General features: G+C 36.7%; 1 protein-coding gene across 2 annotated transcripts; it reads left to right on the top strand.

Annotated features, from left to right (window-relative positions):
• The first annotated feature begins 759 nt into the window (after positions 1-759).
• tmem63a (transmembrane protein 63A) lies at positions 760-11,759 on the top strand. Of its 2 annotated transcripts, none has more exons than XM_024291721.2 (23): positions 760-1,197; positions 2,680-2,865; positions 2,959-3,038; positions 3,126-3,204; positions 3,287-3,324; positions 3,432-3,574; positions 4,692-4,743; positions 4,823-4,931; positions 5,012-5,082; positions 5,173-5,253; positions 5,737-5,854; positions 5,942-6,075; positions 6,278-6,418; positions 6,754-6,907; positions 6,978-7,084; positions 7,155-7,241; positions 7,989-8,054; positions 8,160-8,322; positions 8,970-9,075; positions 9,163-9,330; positions 10,291-10,406; positions 10,482-10,532; positions 10,817-11,759. In XM_024291721.2, the coding sequence occupies exons 2-23, from the start codon at positions 2,701-2,703 to the stop codon at positions 10,949-10,951; spliced, it is 2,364 nt and encodes a 787-aa protein (XP_024147489.1). In that variant the 5' UTR covers positions 760-1,197; positions 2,680-2,700; the 3' UTR covers positions 10,952-11,759. The 2 variants fall into 2 exon arrangements, with proteins under 2 accessions (XP_024147489.1, XP_024147492.1); XM_024291724.2 differs by lacking the exon at positions 760-1,197 and adding an exon at positions 1,277-1,451.
• The last annotated feature ends 1,218 nt before the right edge of the window (positions 11,760-12,977 follow it).

The raw sequence follows: 12,977 nt of genomic DNA, 5'->3' as shown, positions 1-12,977 counted from the left end.
TTTCAGCTAAATTGCTTTTTTAAAATATACATTAGTGGATTTTCCTTGTGCACAAATTCATTTTCTTAGGCTTCCTTCCAGTCCAAAAACATGCTTCATAGTTTAGTTGGTTAGTTGACAAACCCTCTTGGTTATGCCACCTTCACCTTAAAGTTAGTGGGTTAGGCTCCAGCAACCATGAACAAGCAGGTTAAATAAACTTTTTTTTAGCTTTTGATCTATATAAATGAGGCTTTAAAAGTGTTGTATATTGGTCATTGCCAATTTTTTGACAAATTCAAATAAAATAGTTTAATTCTTGAAACTATAGTCAAAAACCGTCTGTGTGCTGCCCCCTACAGGTTGAATCAATGTGTTACAGTTGAATTTCGTGATTGGTCAAATCATGTAAGTTTCAGAAGTCTGACGTCATGATCTGCAACTCCAGTTATGATAGCAGTCCTGCCTCCAAGCCCCACCCCTCTGACTGGATTTTCAAATTTCGACAGTGGGTGGAGTCAGCCTCCGACTTCCCTGTTTGGTAACCCTTTAAGCAAATAGATAGATGAATGTTTAAATGCACATATTTATGTATTTTTCTACTACTGTCTGTCATGAAATATGTTTAATTAAAAATATCACAGCATACTTTAATAGGAAATATGGGTACATTTTCAAAATAAATGCATTTATTTCTGTTTTATTTGCATCACCTGCATGGTAATATTATACAGTGGCAGCTCCTTTAAATATGTTTTTTTCAACATTTTTTTTAATACTTCTGTTTTTAATAGTAATTGAACCCCCCAAAACGACCATCAATTTAATTCTCAAAGGGGTTTCCACACTTCCATGAAAGAATGTCTGTTAACAATTTGCTGAAACACATAAAAAGGTACATTTGACGTCTGTTGTGCTGCTCGGAGTCTAATGTCAGTCCCTCCCCAGTGTTTCCGCCCCTTACAGAAACGCAGAAGAAAGTTTGGGGCAGACAGATGTCGTCAACTGCAGCGTCTGCGCAGACACGGAACAGCGTGACGAATGAGCGAGAGATTCTGCTGCTTTGACAGAACTGAAAGAAAAGATCGTTCAAACAGGGCCGTCTGAATACTTCAAGAGCAATCAGGAATTCTGATCTATAGCGTTTTGATAATAAGAAACTACATGTTTTAAAAAGCGGATGTCCTAAAGCGGCGTGACTAAAGGTACTTTGTAAAGGTAAGATTCTTTACCCTAAAGGAACTTTCTGTACCGCTTGTAAAAGTACGTTTTTAGGCAGTGCAACCCAACAGTCCGTGTTTTTTCGTTCCGCTTTAGTGTTAATAAAGTTTCCTCCATCACTGTCGGACCTCTCAACAGCTGTTATAGACCAATTCTCGCTGTTTAGCTTCAGAGAAGAGAAAGAAAACAATACATGTATTCTGTTGTGTCCGTGCCACTCAGTAATGTGGTTATGAGCGGTGACTGTGAAGGTATGTCGAACTTTATAACTTTAGTCCGCTTCCGCGTGACCTGGAGCGTGGTCAGACTATTTCAGGAAAGACTTCTGTGTTGACTTGTTGTGACTAATTAAAAACGACTGCGCAGCCGCAGACGGTCTTTGTCTGAAAATAATAATAATAAAAAATAATTTTAAAAAAAGTAAGGATAGTCTAAGTTAAACTTCTACGAAAAATAAATAAAATAATAAATAATAATAATAATAAAAATTAACGCATATTTTTAAAATCTGAATAAACACAACAGGTGTTCCCCGAAACTAAAACCGAGTAGCAACACTTCCCTTAAGCTAGCTTCAATAAAAGTTTATTGTCTTTCCATTAAAAACAAAGTCTAAAACTAATTTTAAAAAAGAATATTACTAATAAAAAAAAAGCTTAGTTTTTTCATTAAAGTCTTTCGTCTTTTGTTTTTCTGGAACATTTATTTTTATGTATTTTTTATTTTATTGTTTTTAAATGCTAACATTTTCCAAAAACGTATAATTAGTCTCGAATAAAATAAAAATACATTGCACACATTTTTAATACACATTTTTCATCTATATGGTAAAAATGTTGTTGAATTTGTTTTAAACTTTTAAAACATATTTTTATTTTTTCAATTGGTTGAATCTGTTGAGCTTGAGGCCTAATTCCTTGCATTTTTCACAATTGTTCTCCATAAATCATGACAAAAACTTATCTAGGGAAGGTTCCAGTCGTGCTACTGCCACACCTTAAATTGAGAAATTGTTAGTTTACTAACAAGAGCAATCCATTATTGAGCAATGAAGGATTTGAGAAGAGAATGGAAAAGAAGAAGTTAAATAATTTCAGTTTTAAGAGTTGACGTATCATGCGCTCTATTTTTCCTGTTCAACCATTGTATCGATGCAGACAAAAGGGTTTCATGGTACACATTGAAAATGAAGTTTACACCACAATGGCAAAAACATATTTATTATGTTATTATTAGGATTTAACCTTTATTTAAAGTTTTATGAAAGTTTTAAACAACAAGAAGTGTTTAACTTTCTCAATGTTGGAATTTGTAACAGCAGACATTAAATTACCAACAGGTTTTCGATCAGATATGTTCTTTAGATTAAGTTGTTTTAGGTTAAAAACCTATGCTTTATTAGCCAGCAACTTCAAAATTAAAATAGATATTTAAAACTATCTGAATATTAGCTTAAAATGAATGTTATTTTGTCTGCAGAAAAACTGTTGGGGGTCAGTTATGGCTCTCCGCTGGCAGGACCCACGGGATCTGCTGGATCTAAATTTTGCCAATTCCTCTGGTTTCCTGGACAGCTGCTTCAGCACCAACCAGAGCACCGTCCTCACTGGACTCAACTTTGGAGGGATTCCACTCGTCCTGCTGCTCGACTTCTGTGTTTTTATTGTGCGTCTCTGCCTCTCAAAAAGCTCAGATCAAATGACGGAATTTTGAGCATAAATAAGTCGCAATTTATATATATTTTTTTGTCACCTACAGGTGTTGCTAGTTCTCTTTTCCATAATCCGGGAGAAATTCTGGGATTATGGTCGTTTAGCGTTGGTTTCAGACAGTGATGGGTGAGCTCATAGTTCAGACTTTCCATCAGTAAAAAAATAAAGTGTTTTTTATTTATTTGTTTTTCTTAATGAAATCTTCTGTAACAGTTTTAATGAATCAACACATCGTCGCTATGGACGTATGTCATCTGCAGCTTCCAATCCCGAAGAATTTGGATATGAATCGGTGTGTATAAAAAGAGCAAAACTTTTTTAAGACCAGAATGTCTGTTTTTTAATCCACTTTTATATTTTCTTGTCTTTTAAAGGGCTTCTGTTCCTGGCTGCCTTATATCGTCAGAATGGAGTGAGTGTCTTTGCGGCGTCGGACAGCCCTCCCAAATCTGCCGTGTCATGCGTGGCAGAATTGAGGTTTTATTTTGCACAACTTCAACAAAGGCTTTTGTGTTCCAGCGAAGAAAAGATCAAGGAGAAATGTGGCATGGACGCCGTTCACTACCTGTCCTTCCAGCGTCATCTGATCATCCTGCTCGTGGTTATTACCTTCACCTCCCTCGCAATCATAATGCCCGTTAACATGTCTGGAGACCTGCTGAGTGAGTTTGACTATAAACACGCCCTGTTTAAAAGCACAGCCGGTGTTACACAACTCATCATAATGAAACTTCATTTCACAAAGTAAACACAATTAAACTCATGTGGAATATTTATTTTTCTGTATATTTGTAATTAGGGCTGCCTCGATTCATTGACTAATCAACGACTAATAAACTATTAAAATAGTAGACGACTAATTTAATAGTCGATTAGTCGTTACTTTATGTTATATGGAGTCAGAGTGTTGTAAAGTTGAGTTATAATGGCATTCTGCTAGCTTTTTGGACTATTTTGGCATTTATTAAGGTTTTGTTAGGCTATTTTGGAGTTTAGTTAATATTTCAGCTACATGCTAGCTATTTTGGCTAATTTAGGCTTTTTAAAAAGTTTTTTAGTCCATTGTGGAGTTTAGCAAATATTTTAGCTGTATACTAGCTATTATGGGTAACATAGGCTTTTTAAAAAATGTTTGAGGCTAATTTGACATTTAGCTAATATTTTAGCTGGCTATCAGCTTCAGCCTTTTCAGCTATCATTTTCAGTATCTTCAGCTGTTGTCACTAGCATCTTCAGCAGCCAAATTCAGCTTACAGCATTCACACTAGCTTTATCACAGGTAATGCTACTGTAAATACAGTTTTTAGTTAGTTTAAAGCTAATGATGGTTAAGATGTGTGCTTTACATCCACTTTGTGCATGACCCGATTAGTCAACTAATCAGAAAAAATAATCTTTGAATAGTCGACTACTAAAATAATCATTTGTGGCAGCCCTACTTGAAATGCTGAGTTATTATAATGATCTTTTTTGGTTTGATCACTAACTTTTTAATGAAAAAATTAACTTGTTTGTTTCCATGTAGAATAATTCAGTTTTTATGTTTGTGGTGTTAGGATATGGATAAAGTTTTATAAAACTAGTCCAAGTGGTTAGTGATTTATGCTTCCAGTTAAGTTATCATTTTAGTCACATGTAAGTCAAGCCGTCACCACGGGAGACTGCATTCTTTAACCATTAGTAACTGTCACATGTTGTGTGCAGACTCAGTTAGTTATGTCCTGGGTTAGAATACCATGTAGATGCCTCAGAAATACTAAAAACGTCTCTCTTTGTCAGAAAATGACCCCCAGAATTTTGGAAGGACGACTATTGGAAATCTTAAAACTGGGTAAATATGATTCAAAAATGAGAACTATTTTGAGCTTTGTGCTTCTAACAAACCTACAAATGTGTGTCTTGTTCTACAGAAACAACTTGTTGTGGTTGCACACGGTGTTTGCGGTCATCTACCTGGCGCTGACGGTTGTGATGCTGAGAGTCCACACATCCCAAATGAAAGACCTTCCCAAGGAAAGAGTGCGTCTCCTGTCTGCTTGAACCAAGACTGTTAGCTTTAATTATTCAGTCACCTTAAGCCGTGTGGTTTGTTTTTGCAGGCCAGGAACACCCTGTTTGTGAGTCCAGTTCCTAAAACGGCAACAGAGGAAGATGTGAAAGCTCACTTTGTGTGAGTAAACTGAACTCTTGAGGAGCTTTTATTTTTCCTGTACATTCCTAGCTGTGACCAATCCTTAACTAGCTGTTCTGTTCGTCACAGAGAAGCGTATCCCACTTGTCAAGTGTGCGCTGTGACTTTGGGCTACGACGTGGCGCGGCTCATGCACCTTGATAAGGAAAGGTAATATGTGAGAAACGCTTTGTGACTTTCTGCGCGGTTTGCATCATTACCTTTATTTATCCTTTATGTCTTTTATTGCTGACTGCTTTTTGTAATTTTATGCTCTTTTTAAATTTGGTTTTAATTAGCCTAATTTAACATTTTTTTAATTCGGTCTTTATTTTATTGTGAAGCTCTTTTGTACCCCTAAAGGAGTTGTAAAGTGCTATATAAATAAATCTTCATTCATTCATTCATACCTGGGTACTGAGCAGTGCAGGTGAAGTTTTCCGGATTTCTTGCAGGATAATTAAGTGTGAATTAAATATGTTTTTATATCTAACTTTTACTGATTTGATCAAATTGTCTTCTACTAAAACAGTTTTACCCCCCATGAAGAAGAATTTATTTGTACCCATTTAAGGCAAAAGTGTGTCGTATATTGTCAAGTTTGTATTTGGCTTTCTTTTTGTCTCATCCATGACTTTGTTTTTTGTAACTCAGGATGCGTGCTGGAAAAAACCTGCGTTACTACGAACGCGTCTTGGATAAATCAGGTCAGCGGGAGCTGATCAACCCCCGTTTATGTGGCCACATCTGTTGCTGCTCCGGCTGTGTGAAGGTAAAAAGAAGAAGCGACAGTTCTGTTGCGATAAACGTGATGATGATCTGGAGGATAGATTTTCCATTTGTGCTGGATCTCCCTCAGGTTGATGCTATAGAGTATTACTGCGGAAAGGAAAAGTTCCTGCTGGAAGAAGTGAGACAGGAGGCGGAAATCGTACCGCAGCAACCTTTAGGGATCGCTTTTGTCACCTTACAAAACGAGGCTATGGCTAAGTAGTGAGTCAGTTTTTCTTTTTGCTGACAATTTTCTTTTATTTTTATTGCAATTTTTTCTCATGACTGCATCAAAAATCCACTGGGCCTCAGACATTCTTGGCCAAAGTCTCCATTATGTTTCCTTGACTTTAACTGAATCATGTGGGGCTTGTTGACTTCAATTATATTACTGTCATGTGATCTTTTTTTTTTGTTTTTGAAGCATTCTGAAGGACTTCAACGCCATCGAGTGCCGGGGGTCAAAATGCTGCGGGAGGGAGCCCCAGCCCTCGTCCGTGAGCAGAGCTCTGAGAGTAAATAAGTGGCGCGTCAGCTTTGCGCCCCATCCCAAAAGTGTGTACTGGTAAGAAACAGCAAAACAAAACCAACATCACATTTGTGTGTTTTTTTTTTTTTCTTTTTTTCTTGAACACATGGAGTTAGCCAGTAATTTAATATTGTTAGGAAGTCTTTTTATAGAGTGACATTTTAATGAAAAATCCCTGATGAGTTCTATTTTGACAACTTTTTATCCTAAAAATGCAAAATATAGAAATATTCTACAGAAAATGTTTAATGTTTTTGGTAAAAATACTCTTCTAGTTTGGATTTTTTTTTCAGATATAATTCTAAAAGATGCACTTTTTTGTGTTATTTTGTATTTTTTTGGTTGTTTCTAACTTCTTTTCTGTTCCAAAGGGAAAACCTGTCAGTGCGTGGTTTTACCTGGGCTGTGCGCTATGTTTTAATAAATACGCTCCTTTTCCTCCTGCTTACCTTCCTGACCACTCCCACCATCATTATTAACACCATCGACAAGTTCAACGTGACCAAACCCATCTACTACCTTAATGTGAGTCTCAAACATCTGCTTTAAGGTGATCCTCCTCAGAGCTTTGAATCATGATTTGTCTCCCCCTCAGAGTCCCATCATTACTCAGTTCTTCCCAACTCTCCTCCTGTGGTCTTTCTCTGCACTGCTGCCCACAATAGTGTACTACTCTACTCTGGGAGAGGCTCACTGGAGCAGGTATCAGAACACACACAAAGGGTTGTCGTCACAAGATCAAAATGTCATTTTATTTTTCTGTTGGTCTCAGGTCCAGCGAACAGCTGAGTATGATGCGGAAGCTGTACTTCTTCTTGCTCTTCATGGTTCTGATTCTTCCCTCTCTGGGCCTCACCAGGTGATTCACACCACTATATTAAAATAAATACACAAGTAATTTAAATAGTGCAATTATAAATTATTTTTCAATTTAAGATGATATATTTTTTCCAGCTGTTTGGTATTTTTTCTTGAAGAACACCTCTTTTTGAAAGTGAAATTGTTATTACTAGGAGCAGGAATCGATTAAAAAGAAAATTAACAAATTAATCGCAAACCTGGAAAAAAATTAATCGCTATAATTTTTTTTTTGTCTCAGTATTTGCACTTGTTATCTGTGAATAATCACAATATGAAATCACACACAAAACTCTACATTTAGAACATAATTTTTAATTACTGCTGTCAATCATATACAAAAGAAATCTGATTAATCGCACTTTTTTGTTGGGATTAATCGCGATTAATCACAATGTTTTACCAGGTAAAATGTATTTGTACAATATAGCACCAGACCATGGATCAAATAGGCTTCTTTTTGTGAAAAAGTGATCTAAACCACAAAAATAAAGCACTAAAAACTGATTGAATATTTATTTTTTTGTAAGTGACCATAGTATAAGCGGGATAATACCCGACGAAATGTTTTCACGCACGCCGTTGAAGCCTGAACTACCGAGTAAAAGTGAAGGACTGCTACTTCGATTTATCTGTGTTAATAAATATTATCGCGTTAATTCTCCTTGATTAATGGCGTGTGTTAATGCGTTAATGTTCACAGCCCCATTAATGACTTATTCTGTATGTTTTTGTGTTTTTGCATCAGTCTCGCTGTGTTTTTCCAATGGCTGTTTGATAAGGAGTTTCTCAATCTCGGGAAACTCCGATTTGAGTAAGTGCTTATCTCTCCTCATGCTGATTCTGATTTATTTCTTGATGTTAGACCAGCGCTACATTTCAAACCTCTTTTCTGTTCTTTTCTTTGATTCATATCCAGGTGTGTGTTTTTACCTGATCAAGGAGCTTTTTTTGTGAACTACGTGATTGCAGCCGGGCTGGTCGGCTCTGGGATGGATTTGTTGCGGTTGCCGGGGTTACTGCTTTACCTCATCCGCATGATGCTCGCCCGCTCTGCTGCGGAGAGAAAATACGTGAAACAGGTGTGTGTGTGCATTAGGGCTGGGTATCGATTATAATTTCCAGAAACGATTCGATTCAGATTTTTTTTTTTTTTTGATTCTTTAATTCAATTAAATTTTAAGTTTATACACATTTGTTTAGAAATACATTAATAGTCTACTATATGTTTTGAATATATTTGTATTAATCTGATACAGTTCACATGCTGTAAAATGTATTAGTGAAATAATGAGATTGTTAATATCATACAGTGTTAATGTTTCAGTTTGGCCACTAGGTGGCGATCGCGCTACAGCAGTATACCTTATTCCAGAAGAAGAAGACAGTATGAGGGGAAAAAAACTGTGTTTTAGACCACAAATAGTTAATTTAAAAAATATTTTCTTAAAATAGTCTGGAAAATTCATACCTGTGAATATATAAAGATGTTAATTTAGTCAGAAATTTATGTTTAGGTCAACAGAGTGTTAGCATTAGCCGTCCTATGGGAAATTCCATTAAACGTTAGCATCATCTAGCAGACTTTAGCTTTATATGCTAAATCGATTTTTATTTTTATGAATGGATTATCGATCTATTAGGCTTTAATGGATTCAATGACAGCAAGAGAAGCAAAGAAGTGACATTATTGGGTCATAATTCACACTCGGTTACAATCTGTTTGCAGAACCAGGCCTATGAGTTTGAATATGGAGCCATGTATGGATGGACTCTCTGTGTGTTCACTGTCATCATGGCCTATAGCATCATATGTCCTATAATTGTCCCCTTTGGTGAGTTGGTTTAACCACATTCCACCATATATAACCCATCTTCAGTTGTGTTTGTGATTGTCGTTTGTCTGTGCTTGACTCCATTAGGTCTCCTGTACATGTTGCTGAAGCACCTGGTGGACAGACACAACCTGTACTTTGCTTACCTGCCCACGCGTCTCGACCATCAGGTCCACATGGGGGCTGTGGATCAAGCTCTGGCTGCCCCCATCATCTGCCTGATATGGCTTTACTTCTTTTCTGTGCTCCGAGCGGGTTAGAAACAAACTTAATTTCTACTGTCAATGATTCTGTCAGGCTAGGAAAACAAATGAATACAAAAACATTTATGTTCACATTTACCTCCCTCCTCTAGGGCACATTTGACCCTTCATGTTTTTGGTTCTTCAGCTGGCTCAGACTTTAATACAACATCTGATCCAGCACGACTTTTTCCTTAAAATGATTTTCAAATGTGCTTATTATATTTTTGTAGATATGTTTTTTGAATAGCAGGATTTTTTCCAGGCTTTAAAAAATAAATTTAACAGATTCAGTTAAAAAAAAAAATAATAGAATATTATAGATTAAAAAGAAATATCAAATCAAATTCTTAAAAAAAATAGTTTACTTGGGGACCAAACACAGATAAAGACAACGACCCCTCTGGAAAAAAAAAAATCAGATTGAACCAAATATTTTCATAAATCTACCTTTTATATTTTACTTTTACTTAATTATTAGTATTAATGCATTTCTTTGAACAGTGTTGACGAGTATTTCATTAGATTAACAGATTTCTGCAGAAAACTTTTGTCATAGTAGAAGAGAAACGTGTGAAATGTGCTATTTTTGTTTGTTCATTAAGGTTTTTAAGTTAAATTTGTTTTTAAGATGTATTTCTATTAACTCTGGGATAACATTTTGTCGTCTTTTAAAACTTTTCTAAATCAAGGATTATTTTCCATCAGCATTTTGATCTTTTTGAGTTAGAGAGTTTCTTTTTTATTTGTTGTTGTTTTCTGCTACATTTATGAGGATGGATAATTCACTGAAATATATATAAATATATGTAAAAGCATAAATAAATACCTGAAATTAAACACATTTAAAGGTCAAAATCAACCTTATTTACTATCGACTTAAATGTTTGGTTAATTTAAGTAGAGTTAAGCAAAAATAAATAAATCAGAGTATTTCTAATAGTCCACCTCTGGTGTCGATGTGTGTTTTCAGGTTTCTGGACCTCCACCTCCTTGTTCACGCTGGTGGTTCTGTGTGTCACCGTTTTCGTCTGCGTCGGTTTCACCTGTTTCGGCCACTTCAAGCACCTCAGCCCACATAACTACACGGTGAGTGTGTGTTTGCTGTGAATCTGCCGGATCCCTCACAGCTCCGCCTTTTACAAATGTGTGTTTGCTCTTCAGGTCAAAGCAGAAGATGAGGATACAGTGGAGGGAGTGGACGACAACACTCGGGTATGTTCTGACACAAATCCCACCACTTCAGGAAAGCTCAAGCATGTTGTAAACATGCGTCAGGCCTGAATTTCAATGCGTCTATTGATCGCATGTCTCATGTCAGTCGCTAACAAACAAATGACTTTCATGGTGATGGATTGCATCAGGAATAGAAAAGTAAACTAAACTCCAGATGGATCACATTCCGACTCAGTTATTTTGCAGTTTTCAGATCTTAAAGAGTCTGTTTTTTTATATTTAATGAACAAAAACATCTTTTAAGTGTTTTGGGTTTTTTTCAGGTTTACCTCCCTAGAGTTCTCAACCCAAAGTCTCCTGTCAGCACATCACAGGACCCTAAACCACAACAGTGTTATGGCTCCACTGAAGACTTCCCAGAAAATGGTTTCAGTGCAGCGAGGAGCAGCAGTGCTTAACTTCAAGGACTTCAACATTTTAAGTCGCAGGAATCCTGATTTGAAGTTTGTATTCCTCATAGTTACGGATACTGAGACCATAGCGACATCTGTCCAGCTTTTTTACTAACTGTACCGAGAAAAAAACTGTTTATTTTGTATTATCTTTTACTGAAAACTATATTTTATGGTAAAATATCCTGTTTTGCATGTTAAAAGCGTAAACAGGATATGTGTATTATCTGCAAAGTACAGATACACGTCTGAGAAGGATCAATTAATCCAGGAAACTACCCTCACAGTTCGGGGTTTGCACACAATGATCAAGCCAGCAGCACAGAAACCAAAGAACTGCTCAAGCACAGCTTGTTCTGTTCTATTCAGGCATCCAGTTTACATTTCTCACAAGTGCCTTTTATGAAAACAAAGATCTGCCAAGGGAATAACTGATAAATGCACTTTGCTTTTTCTTTTTCTTTTTGTTTGTATTTGTTAAAGAAACAAAATATGACGCATGAAGAAGAAACGACCAAAATATTTTCTTTTTTTGAGCCATTAATGTAATTATTGTTGTGGGTAACCAATGAACATTTTACTGTGGTTGAAGAAGTGTTTCAAACAGGTCAACATGTATATTTATTTTATGTAATAATGGTTTGTAATTAGATGAATTTTTAAAGGATCCAGTCCTAAACTTGGATCTTTGTTCATAGAAATTGATTCTTTTAGGTAAAACAGAAATATCAAGTGTGTCTAACATTTGTACGTAATGATAAAGATGTCAGTGTACAGTTTTGATGCAAAGATTAAATCTAATCTTACTTTTTAAGGATTTTCTTATTCAGTAGGGGGCAGTGTTGCACCAGGGTGAGGCTCTGTGGTGTGTTCCAGAAGGTCAAGCACACAATGTTGCATTAAGGATCTCTAACTTGTCATGACACTGGTATGAAGCTGGTTGACAGTTTCTGCAGCTCCTCCTCCTCACCTGATGTTTCTCAGTTCCCCGACTCTTTTTTTTTTCCCCTTGTTTTTGCCCTTTTCCCCTTTCTCAACACGGTACCTGCCTCAATAGGAAACAACACTGTCTTCAAACAAAAACGTCTCCGAGGGTCCTGTGGTGATTAGCGGAGTAGTTAAAAATGTGTAATGAAGTGGTGGGTTAGTGGCTCTGGTGAAAGGAGAAGTTTGAATGAGGCTCAGGGGATTTCTATTGGAGCCTCGCGGTTGCGCTTGCACAACAAAAGCCAGTTGAGGGACAATAACTGCTGAATGGAGTTAGTAATTACTTTAGAACATCTAGCTCAAGAACCTGACGCACATAGTAATGTGTCTTTCATACTAACTACCTGCAGGAAAGCGGTTGCACAACCACTGACTGAAACTGCTTTTTTTTTTGATAAAGCAAAAAAAGTGTTTGGTGCTACGTGATCAAGTAAATCTAATAATGTGGCCTGTTTTTAGAGAAAATCTAATAATAGACAAACAGAGCATAACCCTCATGTGGAAGGATCTGGAAATGGATCTGAGCAGGTGAACCTTCACAGGAGGGAGCTGTGCAGGGTCACTAATAACTTGCAGATATTCTCTTGAGGCTCCAAGGATGAGAGTTTGGTGTCAAAGACACCTGATATACTGTCTCTGCTGTGTGGATTTAGTCCAAGCTCTCTGCTGGAAAAACTTCCTCTGTGGAGCTTGAGTAACAGAGATGTGAGGGCTGCGGGAGCCTGGGAAGCAGCTGTGTCCAGCAACTGGATCTCCGAAATGATCAGATTCTGACTCACAGGTTCTGCTTTGACCCAGATGGTTCTGTGACTTGACTGGTCCGTTGTAAACAATTTGACTTGTTTCTACAGTTGTATAATTAACTAAGGTTTAAATTCCATCAATCTCCACACCTTAAACTTGTATCCCCTTTCTGAGGTGCCACAGGGCTCTTACCTGGGGCCTCTTTCTTTTCACCAACTTTTAGTTTAAATATTTTGCTGATGATCTCCAGATTTTTCTGTATGGAAACCCTAGTTCCACCATTCATATTTTCTGTTTCACT

Source organism: Oryzias melastigma, linkage group LG24, assembly GCF_002922805.2.
Source record: "Oryzias melastigma strain HK-1 linkage group LG24, ASM292280v2, whole genome shotgun sequence".
Classification (NCBI taxonomy): domain Eukaryota; kingdom Metazoa; phylum Chordata; class Actinopteri; order Beloniformes; family Adrianichthyidae; genus Oryzias; species Oryzias melastigma.
Note: the sequence above shows the minus strand (reverse complement) of the source record. Positions and strands in the feature narration are given on the sequence as shown.